This window comes from Acipenser ruthenus, chromosome 13, assembly GCF_902713425.1.
Source record: "Acipenser ruthenus chromosome 13, fAciRut3.2 maternal haplotype, whole genome shotgun sequence".
NCBI classification, from domain to species: Eukaryota; Metazoa; Chordata; class Actinopteri; order Acipenseriformes; family Acipenseridae; genus Acipenser; species Acipenser ruthenus.
Window position 1 is genome coordinate 25,139,046 of NC_081201.1, and position 21,552 is coordinate 25,160,597.

Sequence of the window (21,552 nt, forward strand, 5' to 3'; positions counted from 1 at the left end):
CAGTTTTAATCATGCCTCAGATTGTTGTATCCCCAGCACATACGCATAATTCCTTGTATGATTTCATTATGTCCTCTATAATGATGCCTGTGAGCTCACATTTCTTCTGAATAAAATTGATTGGAAACAATATCTACCCTAAAGTACCTCTAATGATGTTAGTGTCGGGTAGGAGTAAATTAGGTGGTATTTAGCCACCAAAGTATTTAATTTGGTTGCAGATGAGTAGGAGTGAAAGACATTACGAGGTCCAAGTAAAAAAGTCACTAATGTTTTTACATCAGAGTAGGAGGAAATTAAACAAAACCAACCCTGTGCTGCTAATATCATTTTAATTGAATGCCATCCAGTTGCATAGGTTCTGGCTAATGTGTGATGGAGTTTGTTGTAAGGTATTTAAAAGAAATACACAAATAAGGACAGCAAATATAAAAAGAGCACCTATACTACTGTTATTTATAAAATCTGAAAATAAAGAAAAGTAAAAGCCCAATAATTGTAAACCTTGAGCAAAAAGTTGTCGTTATCAAGAGCTACTGCCGGTAAGCTTGGTCACTCAGTTACATTAATTTAGGCACACACAAATGAATGTAATCTTTTCAAAGGTCATTAAAAACAATATTGGAATATATTCTTGTTGTATTAAAGTGTTACAGATCAGGTAAATCAACTGGGGAATTGCTTTTTTGTTCAGCATTTGCTAACGTTTTCTTCTAATCGTCACAGTGTGTATCCAGCTCATGCTCCCTCCTGCAACAATGCTGATGCTCTGAGTGAAATGAGTGACGTATGGTGGGACCAGAAAACCAGAATTGTTGCAGGAGGGAACGTGATCTGGATACACTGCGATCCTTACAAGAGTTTTTTTTTTTTTTTTTTTGTTCTCCTGGCGAATGCACCGAAGTAAATGTTGAGAAATGTATTGCTTAATTGATTTACAATCCATGATGTGTGATTAAAAAATGATCAAAAGAGTCGGCAATATGTTTAAAAATATAACACAGCAATACAGACAACACAGGACACAGCAAACGTAACACTTTAACATTTCCAGGCCATGTAAATGCAGAAAAGTGCTGTCTTTCTGGCATTGAAAGAAGGTTCTGGTTTCAAGATCCTGATTATCACTAATCTAGGACTACTTAATGTGACTGTCAGCTAGTATCACAAAACCTTATAAACTCTAATCTTCGACTACTTTAGATAAATTATCATTGAGTCATCCAAAATTAATCAGGGACCATGAAACCAGTAGCTAAAGTAAGAAAGTCCAAGATAAGTATTAATCAGGGTTGTGTTTTAAAAAGTGCATATATAGTGCATAACCTAACTCACTTTTAGGTTAACAGATTTGATTTGAGAGGACTGAGGTTGTTCATTGAAACATCCATACACCTAAACATTAGTTGGAAAGGAAAACACGTCTGTCAACTTTACAATTTAATTCTTGTGTATTCTTTCTATGTAGTATGTAATCTTTCCAATAAATATGTTACTCTAAAGATAAAATATCTTAATCTATTTTGTGTGATCCTCAAAAATAATCATTGAAAATGAAGATCCCTACACATGGGATAATACAGGGGTAATCATTGAAAATGAAGATCCCTACACATGGGATAATACAGGAGTAATCATTGAAAATGAAGATCCCTACACATGGGATAATACAGGGGTAATCATTGAAAATGAAGATCCCTACACATGGGATAATACATGGGTAATCATTGAAAATGAAGATCCCTACACATGGGATAATACAGGAGTAATCATTGAAAATGAAGATCCCTACACATGGGATAATACAGGGGTAATCATTGAAAATGAAGATCCCTACACATGGGATAATACAGGGGTAATCATTGAAAATGAAGATCCCTACACATGGGATAATACAGGAGTAATCATTGAAAATGAAGATCCCTACACATGGGATAATACAGGGGTAATCATTGAAAATGAAGATCCCTACACATGGGATAATACAGGGGTAATCATTGAAAATGAAGATCCCTACACATGGGATAATACAGGAGTAATCGTTGAAAATGAAGATCCCTACACATGGGATAATACAGAAGTAATCGTTGAAAATGAAGATCCCTACACATGGGATAATACAGGGGTGGTCAATCGCAGGGTCTTCTGGTTTTCATTCCACCCAAGTTCTCAATTACTCAATTGAACCAATTGTTTTCTTAATTGCTCAACACTAACATGTTTCCAAGGTCCTTAGCCATTGATGATTTAAAGAGGCCCAGAAAACTTGCAGGACTGTGGCTCTCCATGACCAGGATTAGCCACCCCTGGGATAATAGATGGACAGCAGGAAATCCTGGTGACGTTGCCATCCATAAACTACCCTGAAATGCGAAACTCAAGTAATCATAGCTGCCCAGTTTGTTACTTTTTTTAAAAGGAATAATGTACATAAAACTGTACGTAATACAGCTGTAAGCACTTCGAGGATTTCTGAGAAACGTTTGTGTTTAGCATCACAAAGTCTTATTACCTTACAGGGGTTGCTTGACAACAGTAAGTAATAAAGCTATAGCTTTTACAGATGTAAACGTTTACTACTAATTAAAATATATTAAACGAATTTTGTAAAAATGAAGAGGTTTATAATTTTAAGTGAATCACTATCCGGGTCTCTAATCTGTGATGACCCCAACACTAACCCTAACACTAACCCTAATCCAAACCAGGACCGCTGATCATAACCTTTAACAAATTTAAATATTTTGTATAGTCTTTGTATTATATTTTTTAAATGCTTTTTTTATATTTTCAAAAAATATTTAATCTGCATTAACCCTATGAAAAAATACAGCTGTATCATGATATTTATAAAACATAACAAATTCAATCAGAAACATTTCGACCTCATCTGTGTCTTCAATATTGCATCATTATGATACCATGGTTCGGAGTACAAGTCAGATTAGACTAGCAGGGTTCGGATTAGCGGGAGTCTGCTGCATTCGTATAAGGCATTTGATGATCATCCTCATTAGAAAATATGAATGCCCTTCAGCCTTTATATTGCTGATATGTTACATTTGTGTTTTACATATTGAAAGTGAATCAGCCTTAGTCACATAAGTGATCTACTTCATAGTATTAGTTCAACTTTTTTTTTTTGTTTGCTTTTAAGATGAATACATTTTGTAATTACACTGTGCACCTGCTGCCTTATAGCAGGGACCAGAGTGAAGGTATTTATTGGATTTTCAGTCACTGGAGAGGAGGTAGGATTCAAACAATATGAATTCCTATGCTTGAGAAATACAATACAGCAGGCAATATCGTTTTTAGCTTTTTTAATTGTGGAGAGATGAAGTGGTACAAAGAAAACACAATTAAAGACTAACATCCTACACTTGAGGGTCCTACTTATTACATTTCATGTTTGTTTGTTTTTACCACTTACTGTATTACATTTTGAGATGTTCTGTTTTTTTTTTATCTCATTAAAAGATGCACAATACACAATTATCTATATAGCACAAAACAATTCCATCTGACCAAGGAAGGTTTTGCATTGGTATATTTTTCATATAAAGACACCCTTTTATTAACTGACATGTTTAGCATTTATTTTTACTTTTGTAAAATAAATATAAATAATACAATAATAATACTAATAATACTACTACTACTACTACTACTACTACTACTACTACTACTACTACTACTAATAATAATAATAATGTATCCCATGATTCTGTATCACATCTAGCTTTTCATGAAACATTTTTGTTTTCCCTCTGGTTTCTGACACATTTATTAATGTTGCAATAGCTGCAGTGCCAGTAATTCCATTGTAGTTCAATTTGATAACCCCGATATACATTCATCCTGAGTGACAATATCCTTCTTCTAATGGTTTAAATATTCCAAATGTATTTGATTTTTTTTAATGCGACTGTCAAATACTGTATATTCTCAGTGGCTTCACTGTTTTATCAGCGTGGGAGGGACTGCTGTTCCGATGTATAAACCATATACTTTATAACAGTGATCAAAACTTTCTCAGTGACCTCTGTCAATAAGATCCTAAAGCAGCGGTTCAGAGCCCATCCCTAGATGGGGACACCCGTGGTGTTGATGGGTTTTCCCCAGCAAAAATCATCAGTTTTCATACTACTGTACAAACTGTACAAGGAACAGTACTTTATGCAAAATACAAACTGCATTGTAATTTGCAATGGATTAATTAGTTCTAGCATGAGAAATAAACTATTCACTCTTTCTTTATGACACTCCCTGAGCACATATACATATATGTACTTATATATATTCCCTTAACCTAACGATAATCTAACCATGCCCATTTGCCTTTCTCTAAACTATAAATATTTCAATTTCTTCAGCCCTGATGTTAATCAGTTGAAACTCTACCCAGATTTATTTTTGCTCGATTTAAGGAAATGAAAATACATTTAAAAGAAGAAGCCCTGTTCGTTATGTGCAGTGCATCAGATCAACAATTTGGGAGAGCAGGAATGGATAGAATGGATAGAATGCTAGTCTAGCCTAATTGTGAAATTGCTAATATCCTGAGACATTTTTTACACTCAGCTCTTACATTTGTTTATCACTGAATGCATGTTGTGTGCTTTACCAAAACAGAACCAATCCTATTATGTGAGAGTTTAAAGAATGCCTTAACTAGAATAGCTATTGCATTCCATTTATTATGGAGGTGAAAACCAGTTGGTGAACCAGCTGAATGAAACCTGTTTATTGCAAAAGGAGATGTGAACACATTTTCAATATACTGATTTTCCTGAATGGACTCCCATTACTATAGAAAAAGTCCCACAGAAATATCTTTATTGCAATTATATGACAACTTTTCTGATATTATTAATGTTATTCCTTGTTTTATCTCGTCTGTGCTCAGGCTATGGTGGGTTTGTTTTGGGAGAGAGACTACCTCTGCTCACTAGACTGACTGCAGGATGTACATTTTGAGCAGGGTGAGCAATGGATAAACAGAAGGAAAATGTAATAGACTAAGCAACAAAGAAAAGTAAAATAGACAGTTAATCAGCTGTTAACCTAATTTATCCAGAACGTTAAACAATCAATCATAAAATCTAAAAAATGTTCAGTTTAATTTTGCAGCTTTTACATGCCTTTCCTATAGTTAACTATGCATAATTCAACATACCTCTCTGTGCTTTATCATACTTTTACATTGTTTTCTTCATTTGTATGTATTTGCCATGGTGAACATTTTAAAGGTACCTTGATCAATACAGTGCTATTTTAAAACATGCTTATTGAATGTCATCTAAAATATACATTGCAAAATATGATTGTAATAAATAGTTATACAATGAAAAGCACTGTAATTACCCATATAAAATGTCCTACAGTAAATCTGCAGTCATTTTGTAGTTCCCCATGCTTTTCCCATGGTTATACTATGCATTTACCATAGTTTACTAGGTCTTTTTAAGATACTTTACCACTTTGGACTTGCTTGTTTTTGCTTTCACTCTGCTTTATTACAATTTTCTATGTTTTTACTATGGAAACCTTTTATATGGGTAATATCAAAGTGCATAGATTTCAACTAACCTTCTGCTCCAAACAGCTAGAGGGTTTTGTATTTACATGGACAAATTACATTTGATGTGCAAATAAATATCCCAGCAATGGAACTACTGTAGTTAGAAAACTTGCCCAAAAAGAACAATCAATTGTATAATAAACATTAAACAGCAATCTTGATATATAGTTAACATTTTTATATTAGGTAGTTTTATGTATAGGAGTTGGGAAATAATGGTAGCATTTTCTATCTAGTCTCAAGAATCTGCAAGAATAATAGAAGGAAGGAAGTAAAGAACCACTGGTTTACAAAGTATAAGAGAAAGTATCTTGTGGATATATTAAAATATGGAGACATCACATGGGATACCATTATAATACAATTGCATTATCTTGAAGAGATCCTAGGAGAACCATTAGCACACCACAACATCACCAGCAATGGCAACACAATGGATTTGGAACTTGTATTGTGTTTCTGATACAGCAGCACTGGTAGTGATATGCTATCCTGGTACTGCAATGCACTTCCAGTTGGTATTGCAGGTCCATAGTCTTTGAGGCAAGCTGGAGGATATCTACTCTGGTCTCAGCCTTGACCTTGGCCTTGGGTGACTGGCCATGGATGTCCTTGGTCTGTGGACTTCAAGGACAGGAAGTTTTAAACTGGTCATCTTTAATTTCTCATACTGATAACTATTATAAAAATCCATGAACCTTAAGTAATTGTGAGTTTTTATTTAATGGTTAATCCAATGCCATTTATCATTTTATTTTTGAAGTGTTGCGTCACGTTTCTCCGCTGTATCCCTTTGAAAACCTGTTGCTAGGACATCTGTATAGTTCAATTGTTTGCTTTCTTTTGAGAGACAGATTAAATTACATGGATTTGAATGCCCACATGTACCCCAACCTAACAGATAAAACTGCATGTTTGACTTTGACTTTGTCTTGTATAAGTTCTAGACATTGATCCGGGCTTAGTGTGTCCGGGCCTTATAATGGTGAACATAATTGCACATTCAATTTGCAGTTTACCTTACTTATCACATACATTCACTGTTATTTATCATGCTGCGTAATGGTCAACCATCAAGGATTGTGCATTTGCTTATTGCATTCACCACAGTAGGTCCTATTTGAAAACAAAGAAGAGCAAAATATAATCCACAGAAGGCACTGCTTGGTTAAGCAGCACCATGTACAGCAGTCTTTCTTAGAGCCTTAAACTTCCTGAAAACAGCATTTCATGTGAGAAGTGAATAATGGCTGACAGACTCCTGCATTTAAATTGAATTTGCTTTGGGAGTCATTACACACGGTATTGCCACCTGTGTCTCAGTAAGCTGTCAAATCAATGGCAGGGAAACCCTTTTGTCTTGTTTTTAGGCAGGGGCACTGAGGCCAGTTGAGTTAATATTGTTTTTAATAAAGTGTCGCTGGTAAATACCAGGGATATTCTCCTGTTACATAATGAATTGGGCCTCAGTGCCCACTAGGAGTAGCCTTCCCGTCTGTAACTGTCATGCAGCCTGATTGCCATTCTGCTTTCGGTTTTCCTCCATCTTCAGTGATTTTCTTTCCAGCCCTCGGACGTGCCTCGAGCTCGGTTTCTATCTGTCAGATCCTTTAGCTTGAGTGTCAGCCTTATTTTTCTGTCTCATAATATTGGAGATGTTCTAAGCATCAATCAGATACACATAAGACTGGAAAACGATTAGACATCATTCATCTTTATTGGTAGCTCATTGTAATGACCCCAGTGGACAACATACACAGATAATCTCGCAGCTTTGACAGAAGCTAATTATTCATTTGGGTCACAGCGCTGAAATTTTAAATCACAGTTTACCCAGTCATCAGTGTTAGACCACAATCCTGTCCCTGTATAAACAGTGGCGTTGCTGGCAGCCTTTATCTTGAAGAAAAGAACCAAGTCTGACATGCTTTGACTAGTAAATTATAAGATGTTTGCTAAGATCATCATTGGGCCAATGTTTTGGTTTTTTTTTTAATTCAGATAACACTGCTGTTTCTCTGTATTTATTTCTTAGCAGACACCTTTATCCAGGGCAACTTACAATTGTTACAAGATATTACATTATACACTATTTCACATTATACATATATCACATAATTTTTTTTATACAATTACCCATTTATACAGGTGGGTTTTTACTGGATCAATCTAGGTAAAGTACCTTGCTCAAGGGTACAGCAGCAGTGTCCCCCACCTGGGATTGAACCCACAACCCTCTGGTCAAGAGTCCAGAGCCCTAACCACTACTCCACACTCCAATGGGAATCCTTTTCATGCATGTTTTCCCTACATGCAAATGAATATAAAGACAAGTTTCAATCAGTTTTGCTGCAGAAACCCTGAATTGAGCAGCAGTGGTGTAGTCCTAAATCTGAGTGTGCCAGAAACAAGGCTAATTATACGAATTCACTGAGTTCGAGTTTGGGTCTACAGTCAGAGTCGATGTACTGCTGCTGTCATCCTCGTCAGTGTTTTTAGCCTTCTTAAAGAAGTAGTTTGTAATAGAAGACGTTCATAATGCTGTTTTCATTGCATCAAAAGGAATCAGACAGTTGTGTGGGAGATGTGAGTCACGTGACTTAGCTTGTCTCTTATCCAAGTTCCGGCTCAACTACACCACTGTTGAGCGAATAAAAAAAAAAAAAATTACAAATAAAAAAATGTTAATCTACTGATACTGTGATCCTCTTTTCTTGTATTAAAAATGGTTACTTTGTTATTCATTTATTTCTTTATTTTACTTAGGGTTCACAATTATTTTACACGATTGATTATCACTCTTCTGAGTTTCTATGTTGGGATTGTGTTATGTTGATTTGTTTTAGCTGTGTTAGGCACTGAAATAGTTTCAGTTATTGCAGTGCCTTTTCATTCACAAGACAAATTGGGAAGTGAGTTATGTAAGCCACCTGAAAGGGGGGGTGGGGTGGGGGTTACTTTCCTGTAATCAGGTAAGCACTCATACCCCCATGTCACTAATGGCTTGCCAGGGGTCTGAATCTCATGAATAGTGTTCCACAGAGACTCCGTGGAGTCAACTCCCTTTGTTTTACATGAATTAAAAGCAGATTCTACTTCAGCCTGGGCTTAGGCAGTTATTTAGGGGTTAATAATATTCTTAAAGGCCTTGAGGTTTTTTAGTGAGAGGAATGCTTGACATTGGGACTGTGAAGCTTGCAACATGAACAAAGCAAGCCTCATAAAAAGGGAAGGTGCCAGTAAAGGACATTTCTAACACAGACATTGAGTGGAACCGGATTCATGAAAAATGAATGACATGACGTAAGGGATATGTCATTTAAAACATAAGGATATTTCAATTTTACCAAATATAAATGAAAAAAAAAGCTTGCTTGAACCACTTCCTTGAAATGTTAATGTGTTCCTCTACTACTACATTCAGAATGGTTGAATAATTAATTGGGTTAATGGCTTAAGAACGTATCTATTTGTACATTGTGTTCTTCTTGTTTAGAATCACCTTTTTCACATCATTTTCATTTTTTTAAACTGTTTACGGAACCCCTGTGGCCTCAAAACATCTCCTCGCTACATTCAGCTGGCACACTACATGCATTCCAATCCAGTGGTGTACTGCTGAAATTCAGGACAAAGCTGCATTTTATATACAATTGTAGCTCTTACCACCTTCTGTGATTAGGTATTGCATATTATTTAAATTCGTCCTAGAGATGTGCACCTAGGCTGAAAATGGACAGACTGAGCTTAAGGTTCTACCTAAAAAGACGGTTACAAAGAGGCGATAAACAGGGTTTGAAATGAATCCGTGGCAAAGCATGACTATCTATATGCAGGTTATGATGTACTGGAGTTTTGACAATTCCTTACCAGTGATTGGTTAATTTCTCATAGGTGATTTATAAAATAAATAATACCAGTATCAGTTTTGAGAAAGAATTTCACTAGTTTATTTTTACATAATTGTCATACTTGTACTTGCTAGAACCAAAGTCATTGTATTTTTATCTTGCTCTTAAATGTATTTTTGTTTACGACTGCTAAGAAATAAATAATAATAATAATAATAATTAATATCTTTCGACTGAGTGTTCTAAAGTTATGAATGATTTTTCAAACTATAACAAACTTTCTTTTTGTGCAAAATGTCATTGCAATTGTAAATGGCATCTATGGTGACATAAGAATCTTCACCTGGGATTTGATCACAGAAGACTGCAGTCCACACTATACCTATAGAACACCATATGAAATATGAAACCAAACCATATGATCAACACAGACTACCTTTGTAAGGGAGACTTTGTCGACAGCGTCACTTCTAAGATTTACACGTTTTGTGGGAAGTTAATTGAAGAAGGCACATGACAAGGGAAGTACATGCATTGTTAGGTAGACTCGACTTTTGGAATTGACAAGCTGATGGATGTCCTACTCTGAGTGGGCTACTGTAAAGCTGGTTCCTGTACCAGGTTGAACATTAACTTGGAGGCTTTGCTGATTTCCGAGCTACATCCTGAAGCTTGTGGTGAAAGCCTGAAAAGAAGCTGGCATTTAAAATATCCAGCGTGTAAGGGTGGGTTTCTTTCCTTCCCTGAAGGCATCAATCTTGCATCCTTTGTTGTGGCCAGCTTTGCTACTGTAACATGCATATGTACCTGCTATGGTTTAAAGACTGTAGGGAAAGTGGCCAGTCAACAAGATCATTCATAAATCAATTCACACAGTCATCTGTAATACAGATCTTTAAAATGAACAATTGAAGTCATTAGTGAAGTACTTACATTGATCCAAATGAGCTCTCTATTATTTCATAAAGTGGCATTTTCATAAAATGCCTGAATTGATAAATTATCTTTAAATGTCAAAGTAATTGTTGGTGCAACTTTATGTACTTTTACAGGAATCAATGCACCTTTCAATGTAGTGGTACCAGCTAGTAAGTTATGATCATTAAAATAGAAACTCTTCTTTAATTTCCTAAAGTATGTTTCTGGTACAGCAAATAGAGACATCAAGCTGCACTCTATATTTTTTAAAACCATTATTTTTATTAGAATAAAATTGACTTTTCAACCTTGCAGTCTTTCTGAAGGTTATGTAGAAACATCATTAAAGCCCTCTATTGAAATACACATAATTAATAAATAATTAATCAATTAGATAACAGCAGTGATCTAAATAAATACAAACAATATAAACAATTAGATACAGAACAATACCTACCTATACAAAGGTAATACAAGTCACCTAGACCAATGTTTTGGCTTTTATCAGTAAGCTCTTATGAAGGCAGTAGCCAAAACTTTGTTTTCCGTGTCTTAAAAGGTTATTAAAAGTTTTACCTTATATATTTCATTGAGTGGATGAACTACCTATGCAATACAAATAATTAACCTTTAGTTTTTCAATTAAGTCCTCAAAAAAATCAAAAATCTAAATTGATTACACAGAATTTCTAAGTATATAAGAACTCTCCCAAGGAGCATCACATTGGTGTGGAGGCATTCAGCATCAATAGTTCTGGAGTTGATCATTAGTCGACTCAGTCTGGGCTCACAGGACATCTTGTAGACCTATCAGGGGCTGCTCCATCATGGTCAGTGACAGTCAGTAACTCAGTTCACTTTCCAACATCAGTGTGGCTTCAAGGATGAAGACGAAGCACCTTGGAAGCTAATTGGACAAGGCACATTACAAGAAAAGTACATGCATGGTTAAGTAGACTAGAGTGTTGGAATTGACAAATTGATGTATGCTCCGCTCTTAGTGCTGGAAAGCTGATCTCTGTAAAAGTTGAACATTAACATGGAGGCTTTTCAGATAACCAAGTTACATCCTGGCACATGCAGAGAAACCAGGGAAATAAGCTGGCATTTAAAAAACAGAGCTGTTCAGAGCATTTTCTTCGCAGGCATCAATCTTACAGCGATTTGTTTTACACAATAGTTCAAGATGGTAATGCACTTAAGCAAAAATTGCACTGTATGTACTTTTTACTGTGTCGAGACCCACGCTAATACTTTGTATTGAAAAGTTTTGAAAGTAAAGAAATGATTATACCTATTAAGCAATTCAAGCACCATTACTTATGAATTTATATATTACTACTGAATTCATATCCAATTCATTTGAAGTAAACATTCATTTATGAAACATTCCACCCCATATTCCATGACACTCAAAGAATGTTGTGCCACTGTATGTGCTTATTCATTATGATTTCACTTTACAGCTATGGCCAAAAGTTTTGCATCACCCTATAAAATGAACAAATCTTGCTTCATTAGGTCGAATGAAACCGTCTGAATAATGTTACGTTTACATATTGAATTACATATAGCTTTGTAGTTTTCCATATACTTAATGAAAAACTGACAAAAATTGAAAAATGTGGCATTTCGAAATTTAACATGAAATACTGTACTACTATTGTGACTTCCGGTAGACTTTTGCAATATCATTTTGTAGTTTCTTTGATTACATGATGTCAAATAAAAGATCTAAATTATGTTCATATATATATATGTGTATATTTTTTTAATTATGTAGAAATCCTAAAAATCTGGGTGATGCAAAACTTTTGGCCATAGCTGTGGGTTTGGCATTAAATAAATAAATTATTTTCAATAGAAAATGATATGTTAGTTAATTAGTAATTACACTGAAATACTGACAGTTATTAAATGGTGGTTTAAAGTCTTGGCAAACTCAGAATTTGCAAATCGCTGACAAGACACCGTGAATGTCCCTAAAGGAAAGTACAAACCAAAGAGCATGCATAGTTTATCCGATTCAGTTTGAAACTAAAACATAGACAATTTAAAATGATGACGCTGTAAACATTTCAGTTTCATTTTTTCAGGGCAATGGCACAACCTTGGTGAATGAATTGAATGAATTGTGCATTCTACATGGAAACTTTGCTTACAAACTTTCTTGGCTGAGAAGCTATTGCCTGGCTTATCCAGCATTAATAAAAACAATTTTAAATGACCTAAAAAGGTATTTAGTAGCAATGTAGGTGCAGTAGGCTTTTACACAGATCACGTTATAGCATTCAAAAATGTAATTCAAGTATTGTCATGTATGATCATTTTTGCATTTGGCCATTGTTTAGAATGGATTAAAATACAAAATAAAATAACAAACAAATATTAGTTGTTTTTTGAAACGCACTAAGCAAAATGTCAATACAGCTCAATATACTCTTGTTCCAATTAGAAAACACTCATAACTATTAAAAACAGCAAAAGTATTATATTCTTTTTTGCTTAGAGAGTAAGAAGCTTTAAATGTACATTTCCCTTACTATTTTATAGCGTTTGCAATCATTCTGAGTGGTTCTGTGCTGCCATATTGGGTTATTATTTTTCAAAATCTGCCTTTACCTGGCTTTGAGCTTGTCAAGAGTCCCATGACTGGACAGCCTTCGTCATTCCATTGAAATCACGTGACTTTTCAACTCTGCGAGCCCCATCTCCTCTACAGGTATAGAGAGACAGAGGGGGTATGTGGGGCTGACAGAGTTGAACGATTATATTAGGATTTTAATGGAGTGAGGAAGGCTGTTAATCTGAGCATTTAGGATTCTCCAGACAACTCGAGGTAAAAAATATTTAAAGAACAAATGTTATGTTATTGGAGCAAAGAAGACACACTCATAATTATTGCTAACACCATAGAATTTGAAGGGACACATACAAAAAAGTTATTCAAATTAAATGTTATGCTACTTACTTTTTAAATAATAACAACACTGTTGAAGGCACTAGACGAATGAAGGAACTTAGTTTCTTAAAGTCTTATGTTAACAAAACATCCCCAAAAATGTGTGTTCTGTTTTACAACTGTCAAACCTTTTACAGAAAATGTTTCAAAGGGAAAAAAAAAGTTTTTATGCAACATAAATACATTTTCGACACTGGAAATTGAGATAAAATCTGATAAGGTGTATTGAAAGAGAGGGGGCTTTCCTGAATGCAAAATCTCTCATAGAAGACTCCATTAAACCCTACCAGAACCATGACAGGTTTGAAGGGAACGTGGATGTGAATGGTTGAATCAATTAACAAACCTCAGATCTATGGAGTATGTAAGTGTCAATTTAGGCTATGCTGATTGATGGTTACTTATACTACTATTTATTGGTTGCGGTTGTTTTGGGATAGAGGTAAATCAGGGTTATTCAGTTTACAGTGTGGCTGATGACACATAAACCTTAAAAAACTTTGTAACACACACACATCGTTGCTTTACTCCTCATACCTTTATTTCAGTTTTATGTTTTTTATTAAACATCACATTAAGCGTATGTATCAGTGTTTGTTTAAAAAAAACTAAAAACAAATGGGTGAAAATCTGTGCAAATGAAGTATTTCCCTAATTTACCAGGTAAATATAATGGTAATATTGTGGAAGGATGAATGGGAAAAGAAGACAAGATGTTCATAAAACGATATTGTCATTTCCATGAGTTATATGATATAGTGTATGGGTAAAAACTGGATTGTAACAATCGATGAACCAGGGAATTCTTCAGTAAAAATTGGTTCAAAATAATTTAAGGTGTCCCTTTGAGTTCCCATATTTGTTGATCATATTTTAAAAATACAAGTTATTGCCTTCAAGAATGAGGACCTCATGTGACCAAGGGTTGCTTCTTGTTTTGCTACTTTATACATACAAGTATACCATTTTGGGAGCACTGTAAATGTTATATTCAAATACAGTGCCATTTGTAATTTGAATAAATAAATAGTGTACTGAAATCCCTTACATAACTTTAAAATAAAATACCAATACATTACCCTGTAGAAACCATAGCAGAAGCATTAGCAGGCAACAAATACCAACAGAATGGAACACATATTGCACAGTGGTTCTCTATATAGCTCACTGGGACCTGAATTAAATACAATGCTACAGTGCTGCCATAGCTATACTTTGGAATAGTTATAATTGAGCTGCATTTTTATTAGGTCTCAACAAATATGAAAAAGTAACCACCATTGGAACTGGTCTTGTGCTGCCATTGGCCCTTAGTCCAAACCTTACATTGCCATTGTAACACCCCATTGCCACCGTAGATCAATTAGCTTGCTCCTCAGATCCAGTAAAAAAGAAATAAGGACTGTATGACAACAGCAGGCTCTCGGTTCATCAATTTCGTCTCCTTTATAAAAAGCATTTGTTTCTCATGCATGTCAGATCAAAAACTATCATTACCGAAACCTTCATGATTCAGAAGCATTTTCACAGTATGATTCACATATTTGGTTAATGCTCAGTTAGGCCATGCTGACAGTATCTGTTTGCATGTACAGTACTGGGCTGTATAATAGCACTTCACTAATTCACTAGCCTCAGTGTTTCATGGTTTTCTGAAATTTTGTCAGATATGGGAATAACATTGGAGCAGTGTAATATACATCTCAGTCCAACTATTCACAGCTTTTAAGACCAAACTAATAGGCGACAGAGCAGATGGCAATTAAGCATCATTAACTTCACAACACTGTTTTTAAGTATGGAAATGGTTTATGAAGCTTTCTGTATGCTTAAACATGCTATATATTATTAATATCTGTATGCCTTTAATGTTTCTTTCAGTATCTTAATTAACGGAGCTATAGCAATTCAAGTCCTTACACCACCGAACTCTACACCAAATTAAAATGAATATGAGACTAAAACTAGAAAATTGTTACTCATTTGCCAATAAAGCCCTGCCATTATTGGCTGCCTAAAAGAATGGAATTGACAAAGCAATAACCTCTTATAAAATTACAGAGATCTCAAGGAACATTCTTTCATTGTTGTTAATGACCCCCTCATCAGAGAATTATCTTAATAGGACTTCTTTTCTGGTGTGTTATTAGCAAGAACACACTGGATCCCTCAATTTGGAACACAGAAGCATTTTCATATCAGGACTGAAGTAATTGTCTCATATGACTCCTGGTTGAGCCTCATGATTTATCTCCTTCTAAATGAATAGAGACACTGCTGGGATAAATTGCTGTCATAATCAGTACACTCTATAGAATTCCTTACAAAATAATAGATTGTAGCTTCATTTACAACTGTCAGCTGTTTTTCTTTCAGCCCCTCATCTCAGGAATAAAGTGCCGCCCATAAAAAGCACTATATATTTGTGGCATAAAAAAAATATTCAGACAATTACATTCAGTTTCAATATCTTCTTCATAGATTTATATGTTACTGTTCATTTCCCAAGCTGTATCTCTACACTTGAAGCGTTACTACCTCTTGTCTTCTTTCCATTATAGCAGTTTACTGCCTTATTCTGTAGTTAAAGCATATCAAAGTATACAGCTATGGCCAAAAGTTTTACATCACCTAGCTTTGCATCACAAACATCATTTGGATCTTTTATTTAACAATTGTCAGTATTTCAGTGTAATTACCAATTAGCTACCCTACCATTTTCTATTGAATATTATTTATTTATTTAATGCCAAATCCACAGCTATGGCCAAAAGTTTTGCATCACCTAAAATTTTAGGTCTGAGACATAATTAAAAAGAAAATATATATGATCATAATTTAGATCTTTTACTTGACATCATGTAATCAAAGAAACTACAAAATGATATCGCCAAAGTCTACCCAAAGCCATTATAGTAGTACAGTATTTCATGTTAGATTTTGAAATGCCAGATCTTTTAATTTTTGTCAGTTGTTTGTTAAATATATGCAAAACTACAAATGGTATGCAATTCTATAAGTTAACGCATTATTCAGCAGGTTTCATTCGACTTTATGAAGCAAAATAAGTTAGTTCTATAGGGTGATGCAAAACTGTTGGCCATAGTTCTATATATATAGATATATTTTTTCTATATGTGAAGATGTATATAAACTGCAACACAGTCCAATTTGTTAAGTTTTAAAATAGTCTCAGTGCCTACTCAGTGCTGTTACAGAAAGTGTGGCCGTGTGACACAAGAAACATTATTTGCTTGGGATTGGCAGCAACATCAGTTTGTCTTTTCCCCCCTTTTCTTTCTCTTTTTTCTCTTTCTGTCTTTTTTTCTCTTGTTAATGACAGCTCTCTTAAACGTCAAGCATGTACAGGCTCATCCATCTTCTTCGGACATCCACCCACCCATGCTGGACCAAATGCACCCACTGATTCCTCTCCCCAACCCTGCTTTCTCCCTGCCATTATCCTGGTGTCAGGTCTTGGTTTATTCAGTGATTAATCATCATTTGGAAAGTGCTGCTGGGGGAGAACAGAAGAGGGGCAGTTCCTGCAGGTGTTTCTCCTTCTACTGAGGCAAAGTGATAATGGCTACTGCTGTGCTTTTGTTCTGCCTGGCTTTCCAAATATACCACCACTTTACAGGAGCTGTGCTTTTTATTTATTTTATTATTATTATTATTTTTTATTTTCATTACCTATGGCCAAATGTTTTGTATCACCCTGCAGAATTAACATATTTTGCTTCATAAATTACATACCACTTTGTAGTTTTCCCATATACTTAACAAAAAACATTTTGAAATCTAACATGAAATGTTTTTTTTTCATTACATGATGTTAAATAAAATATCTAAATTATGTTCTTATAGTTGTTTTTTTTAGTTTTTTTTTTATTATGTCTCAGTCTAAAAATGTGTGGTGGTGCAAAACTGGACACAGCTGTCATTCAATGACATATTCCAAAACATTTTGCAGTGGTTCCATTTTTTTTAAAACTCCTCTTGTGAAAGCTAGGCCTACATTTTTTTTATAAAACATTTTCATCTATTGCATTCTTCAAACACTGAAACATCAATTCTAATGTAAAATGAAACTAAGTAAAATAGTGCTTCCTTTTCACTGATGGAGACACTAGCCTAAATGCTTGTCTACTGTCTTATACGCTTAAATTGTACATCAAAGTTGATTGTAGCATGCCATGGTAAAAAATATCAATTAGATAATGCCCTGGGCTAAAGGTATCCTAGCTAGGGACCGGCCATGATAGGTTGAACAGTCTCGTCTCGTTCCCTTCAATTCTTATTTTCTCATGAAAAATCAAACTGATGGATATTGAAAGAAAGACTCCTTAGCCAAGAACAATATGTGGTAAATCTGGTAAATCATTTAAAAGCATATAAAAAATATGGCAAAACTTAGTAATTTGAAAACAATGACTATTAAACTGTTCAATAATTGTTTGATATATATGTATATATATATATATATATATATATATAAACGTGCAGCTTGATTGAAATGAAGCATACTCTTTTTTTTTATTTCTTTTTTTTTATCAGTGCTCCAATACAGTATTCATTTTTCAGTTTAAACCAGAAAGTGAAGCAGGAAACCGGTTCGATTAATGCCTTCATTAGTGTTTGACACAGAAGAAGTCTACACTTGACATTATTTGCGTGTGTGTGCCAAAAATGCAAATAAAATGGATTTTGTGAAAAGCTAATTAGGAGCGTGCCTTGCTAGTAGTTTCCCTGGGATATATGGCTGGCGGCAGTGTCAGTTGGCTGTAGCCTGAGAGAAGTCGCTGTGATATGTGGGAGTGAGAAGCTGTGGTCACTTTGTGGACCCCCGCTGTTTGTCATGACTGCTGACTGCCCCTAAAACATAGTCCCTCCCGGGGGAGAGCTCCCACTGAGCCGCTGCGTTAAAGCAGTGCTCAGGTTATTTGCAATTCACAGTCCTGGCAGTCAACAAATGACAGGCTAAATTCTTGCAGGTAGACTTCCAGCATATGAAACCTGACAGTCACTGGCAGGAATGACAGTAATGGTCCTTGTCAGGGTGTTAGTTAGTGCTGACATGTTAAAAGAAGCCAGTACAATGTTTGCCATCTCAAATAATGCAGAGTGGTTTAAAGAATTCAGCAGTCTTTCTGCTCTATGGAGGAATGTAATTGGGGTTAATTGAATATATTTCTTTAGGTATCGGCTCTTAATTTGGAAAAATTTATTGATTTTTGAATAGCAGCTGGAAATAAACATCTACAACATGTACAATCACTGTATCTCCAGCAAACAGCCTAGGTCCCTTGATTGCAATCTGTTTATTACATACAGAAGCTAGACAAATTTATTAGGTTCCTTTACTGAAACCCTGTTGTGTAATAAATTGAAGGTCATCCCACACAGTTTTGGACTATTTGTTATGAATTAGAAATCATTAAGTCCCTTTAATCCAATCAAAGCGCACCCATTCACAAAGATTGTTGTACATAATTTCCTTTCTTAAGCACGGAAAGCATCTGACAACTGACAAAAATTGTGTGATGAGCACAATACATTTTGAACACTCAGAGGTGAATGTAGATAATCAAAAGATTGTAATTGCATATCGGTCCCATAAGCACAGTGGATTCCTACATATTATGCATTTTCTACTAATGGAGAATGACTGTGTAGCACAGGTCACCTTAATGGTTACTTTTACAGTAACAGAAGAGACAAAGGTATAAATAAAATGTTTTTTTTTTTATTCAGTTACACAATGCACAACCCAATTGCTGTATTTGTTGTAATGGTTTTATATTTCGTAGTTACAGTTGCAGTACCTACTAGAGACCAGTGTCTACGACCAACCTCTGGGACTAGCAGAAAACAGCTTTATTTAAATGGACTGTCTCACGTATTCTAAGATATATAAAAGCTGCATCTCCCTGTTCAACTCAAGTGTCAGGCATGATGGGTTAGACGGCAGATCTGAAATACTTTATTTAAGAGCTATGTGGTGTATGCATGTAGTGGTGCATGAAGTGTGGGTTATGTAGCACGGGTGATTTAAAATGTATATTTATATTTAGGCACAGGGATTGCACAATCACTTCACGTGCAGATTAAAAAGGTGTGTTGGTATGTGAGCAAGGGGATGTGTGTGTGTGTGTGGAATAATGGGTGAGGGAGGCAGTTAAAATCCTCCCTGCAAAAACATGTGGGAATGTGGCTGGAGCTGTGAATTGAATAAGTGATTAAATGATTAATTAAGGTTCCAGCCACAGGTGTATAAATAGGGTGAGCACGGGTGATATGGGGTTGTGTGTTCAGAACTGGAACGTGAGTAAAGAGAACTGAGAAATATAAGCAATTGCTATGCGTGCTGGGTATACACCAGCACAATACTTGTTTGTTTTGTTCCATGTATGTTTGTCTCTTTATTTTGACCACTGTGCCATTTTGTTTGTACAAGTGTTTTGTTTATTATTCATTATTATTATTAATTACTATTATTTACCTCAGTGCTGTCTGTGTGCGCTACTCCTTCCTGGCCTGATGTTACCACACAAGCCAGCCTGTTCACACATGGTGTCAAGAAGTGGGAAACAGCAGCCTCACTAGACAGGTAAGGAACAGTACTGTGGTTACACAGTTTTTTTAAAAGGATTTTCTTTGTGTGTTTTGGAAGGATGGAGGTGGATACAGTTGCTTGCTGGCTACCCGCTGCTCCCACCTGAGCCGCCAGAGGGAGACTACCTGCTGCTCCTGCCTTCGCGGCCAGAGAGAGACTACCTGCAGTTCCCACCACCACCACCAGAGGTGCTGAAGCTACCTCGAGGATATGCTCCCACCATCACCTCCCAAGGATCAACTGCCTGAGCCTGCAAAGCCTGCATCGCCTAGGGCTGCCGAGCCTGGGGAGGCCTGCTTGCCATCGCCTGGGGAGGCCTGCTCGCCATCGCCTGGGGAGGCCTGCACAACACCGCCTGGGGATGCCTGCTTGCCGGAAATTCTGGGGCCGGAGCCCAGGAAATGGGAACTGCCAGCTACAGGGAAGGGGGGAGAGGTGAGGAGACCACCTCCACCAGCAGCAGTTGTGATGCTGGAAATTCTGGGGCTGGGGCCCAAGAAAAGGGAACCGTCGGCTTCAGAGAATGTGGAAGAGGTGAGGAGCCCACCTCCACCCTCAGTAGTTGCACTGCCATAGTACGCAGTGCCACTGCCAGAGTGTCCCACACTGAGATCACTGCCAGAGTGTCCCACATCCGGAGGGCAGCATTACCACTGCCAATGCAACCGTCACTTCTGGAGTGAACAGAATTATTGAGGAATGTACATGGATTTCTGCACAACAAAAACGTCTCTATAGCGACCCTACACCCTATTGACAGTGTTGTGGCAGGTGTTTGTATGTTTGGTCCAACCCCAGTACAGTCCCATCCTGTTTGTCGTCTTATATTTTTATTGTAACAGAAGCCATAAAACAGTGGCTGCTCATTAGATTCAATTATGCTAAATTGTTCTGTTTATTAAAAACAGAATCTGACCATTAGCTTCAAAGAGAAAATAATCTTAATTGCAGTCTCAGTACCATAAAAAGGTGAATTCACAAAGACCTAATGACTGGGAAATATTTGATCCATTACGGACCATATGGAAGATGATTGATTGCTGTGTTTAATGAGGAAATGCTGACAGTACCTGAAAAAGCGCAAGATATTTAACTAGGTGCCATGTTTCCTAAATGCTAGCAATAAATAAAATAAAGATTTAGAGTAGCGATTTGTTACGTTCGCTTGACACTCAAAATCTCCTTGGAGCCCCCCCCAGCAGTGATGTATAATAACTGTTTTCGGGTGAAGACAGAAAACCTTAATAACGTGATTCAATGTACCTAAAGTTTTCTTCTGCAAATGAATCTGCACTATGAAGACCAGCTATGTTATTTTTCTTTATTTAAAAAGGGATTTCACATCTACTTTTTCATCAGTTGTTGTTTTTGCACATGCAGAGATACCAACCAAACCAGGGGTGTCAAACTCAGTATTACCAAGGAATGTATTGTACAGTAATTTTATATTTAATTTGTGGGCCAGGAAAAGGCAAAAAAAAACAAAGTGTAATCAATCATAGAGAAAGCATGATACAGCAGGTAAACATTGTAAAGCACCGAGAGGTATGGTACAATGCATATTAAAACATTCCAAACCATGGTAAAGTATCTTACATGCATAACCATAGGAACATTTTAT

At 35.9% G+C, this 21,552-nt stretch overlaps 1 protein-coding gene across 1 annotated transcript; it reads left to right on the forward strand.

Annotated features, from left to right (window-relative positions):
• The first annotated feature begins 19,626 nt into the window (after positions 1 to 19,626).
• LOC131740160 (atherin-like) lies at positions 19,627 to 21,552 on the forward strand. The gene is made up of 2 exons (XM_059035285.1): positions 19,627 to 19,639; positions 19,989 to 21,552. Exon 2 carries the CDS (start codon positions 20,142 to 20,144, stop codon positions 20,505 to 20,507), a length of 366 nt encoding a protein of 121 aa, XP_058891268.1. The 5' UTR covers positions 19,627 to 19,639; positions 19,989 to 20,141; the 3' UTR covers positions 20,508 to 21,552.

Excerpts from the sequence above, each read along its gene's own strand:
- LOC131740160 (XM_059035285.1), top strand. The coding sequence starts at position 20,142 with ATGCTCCCACCATCACCTCCCAAGGATCAACTGCCTGAGCCTGCAAAG.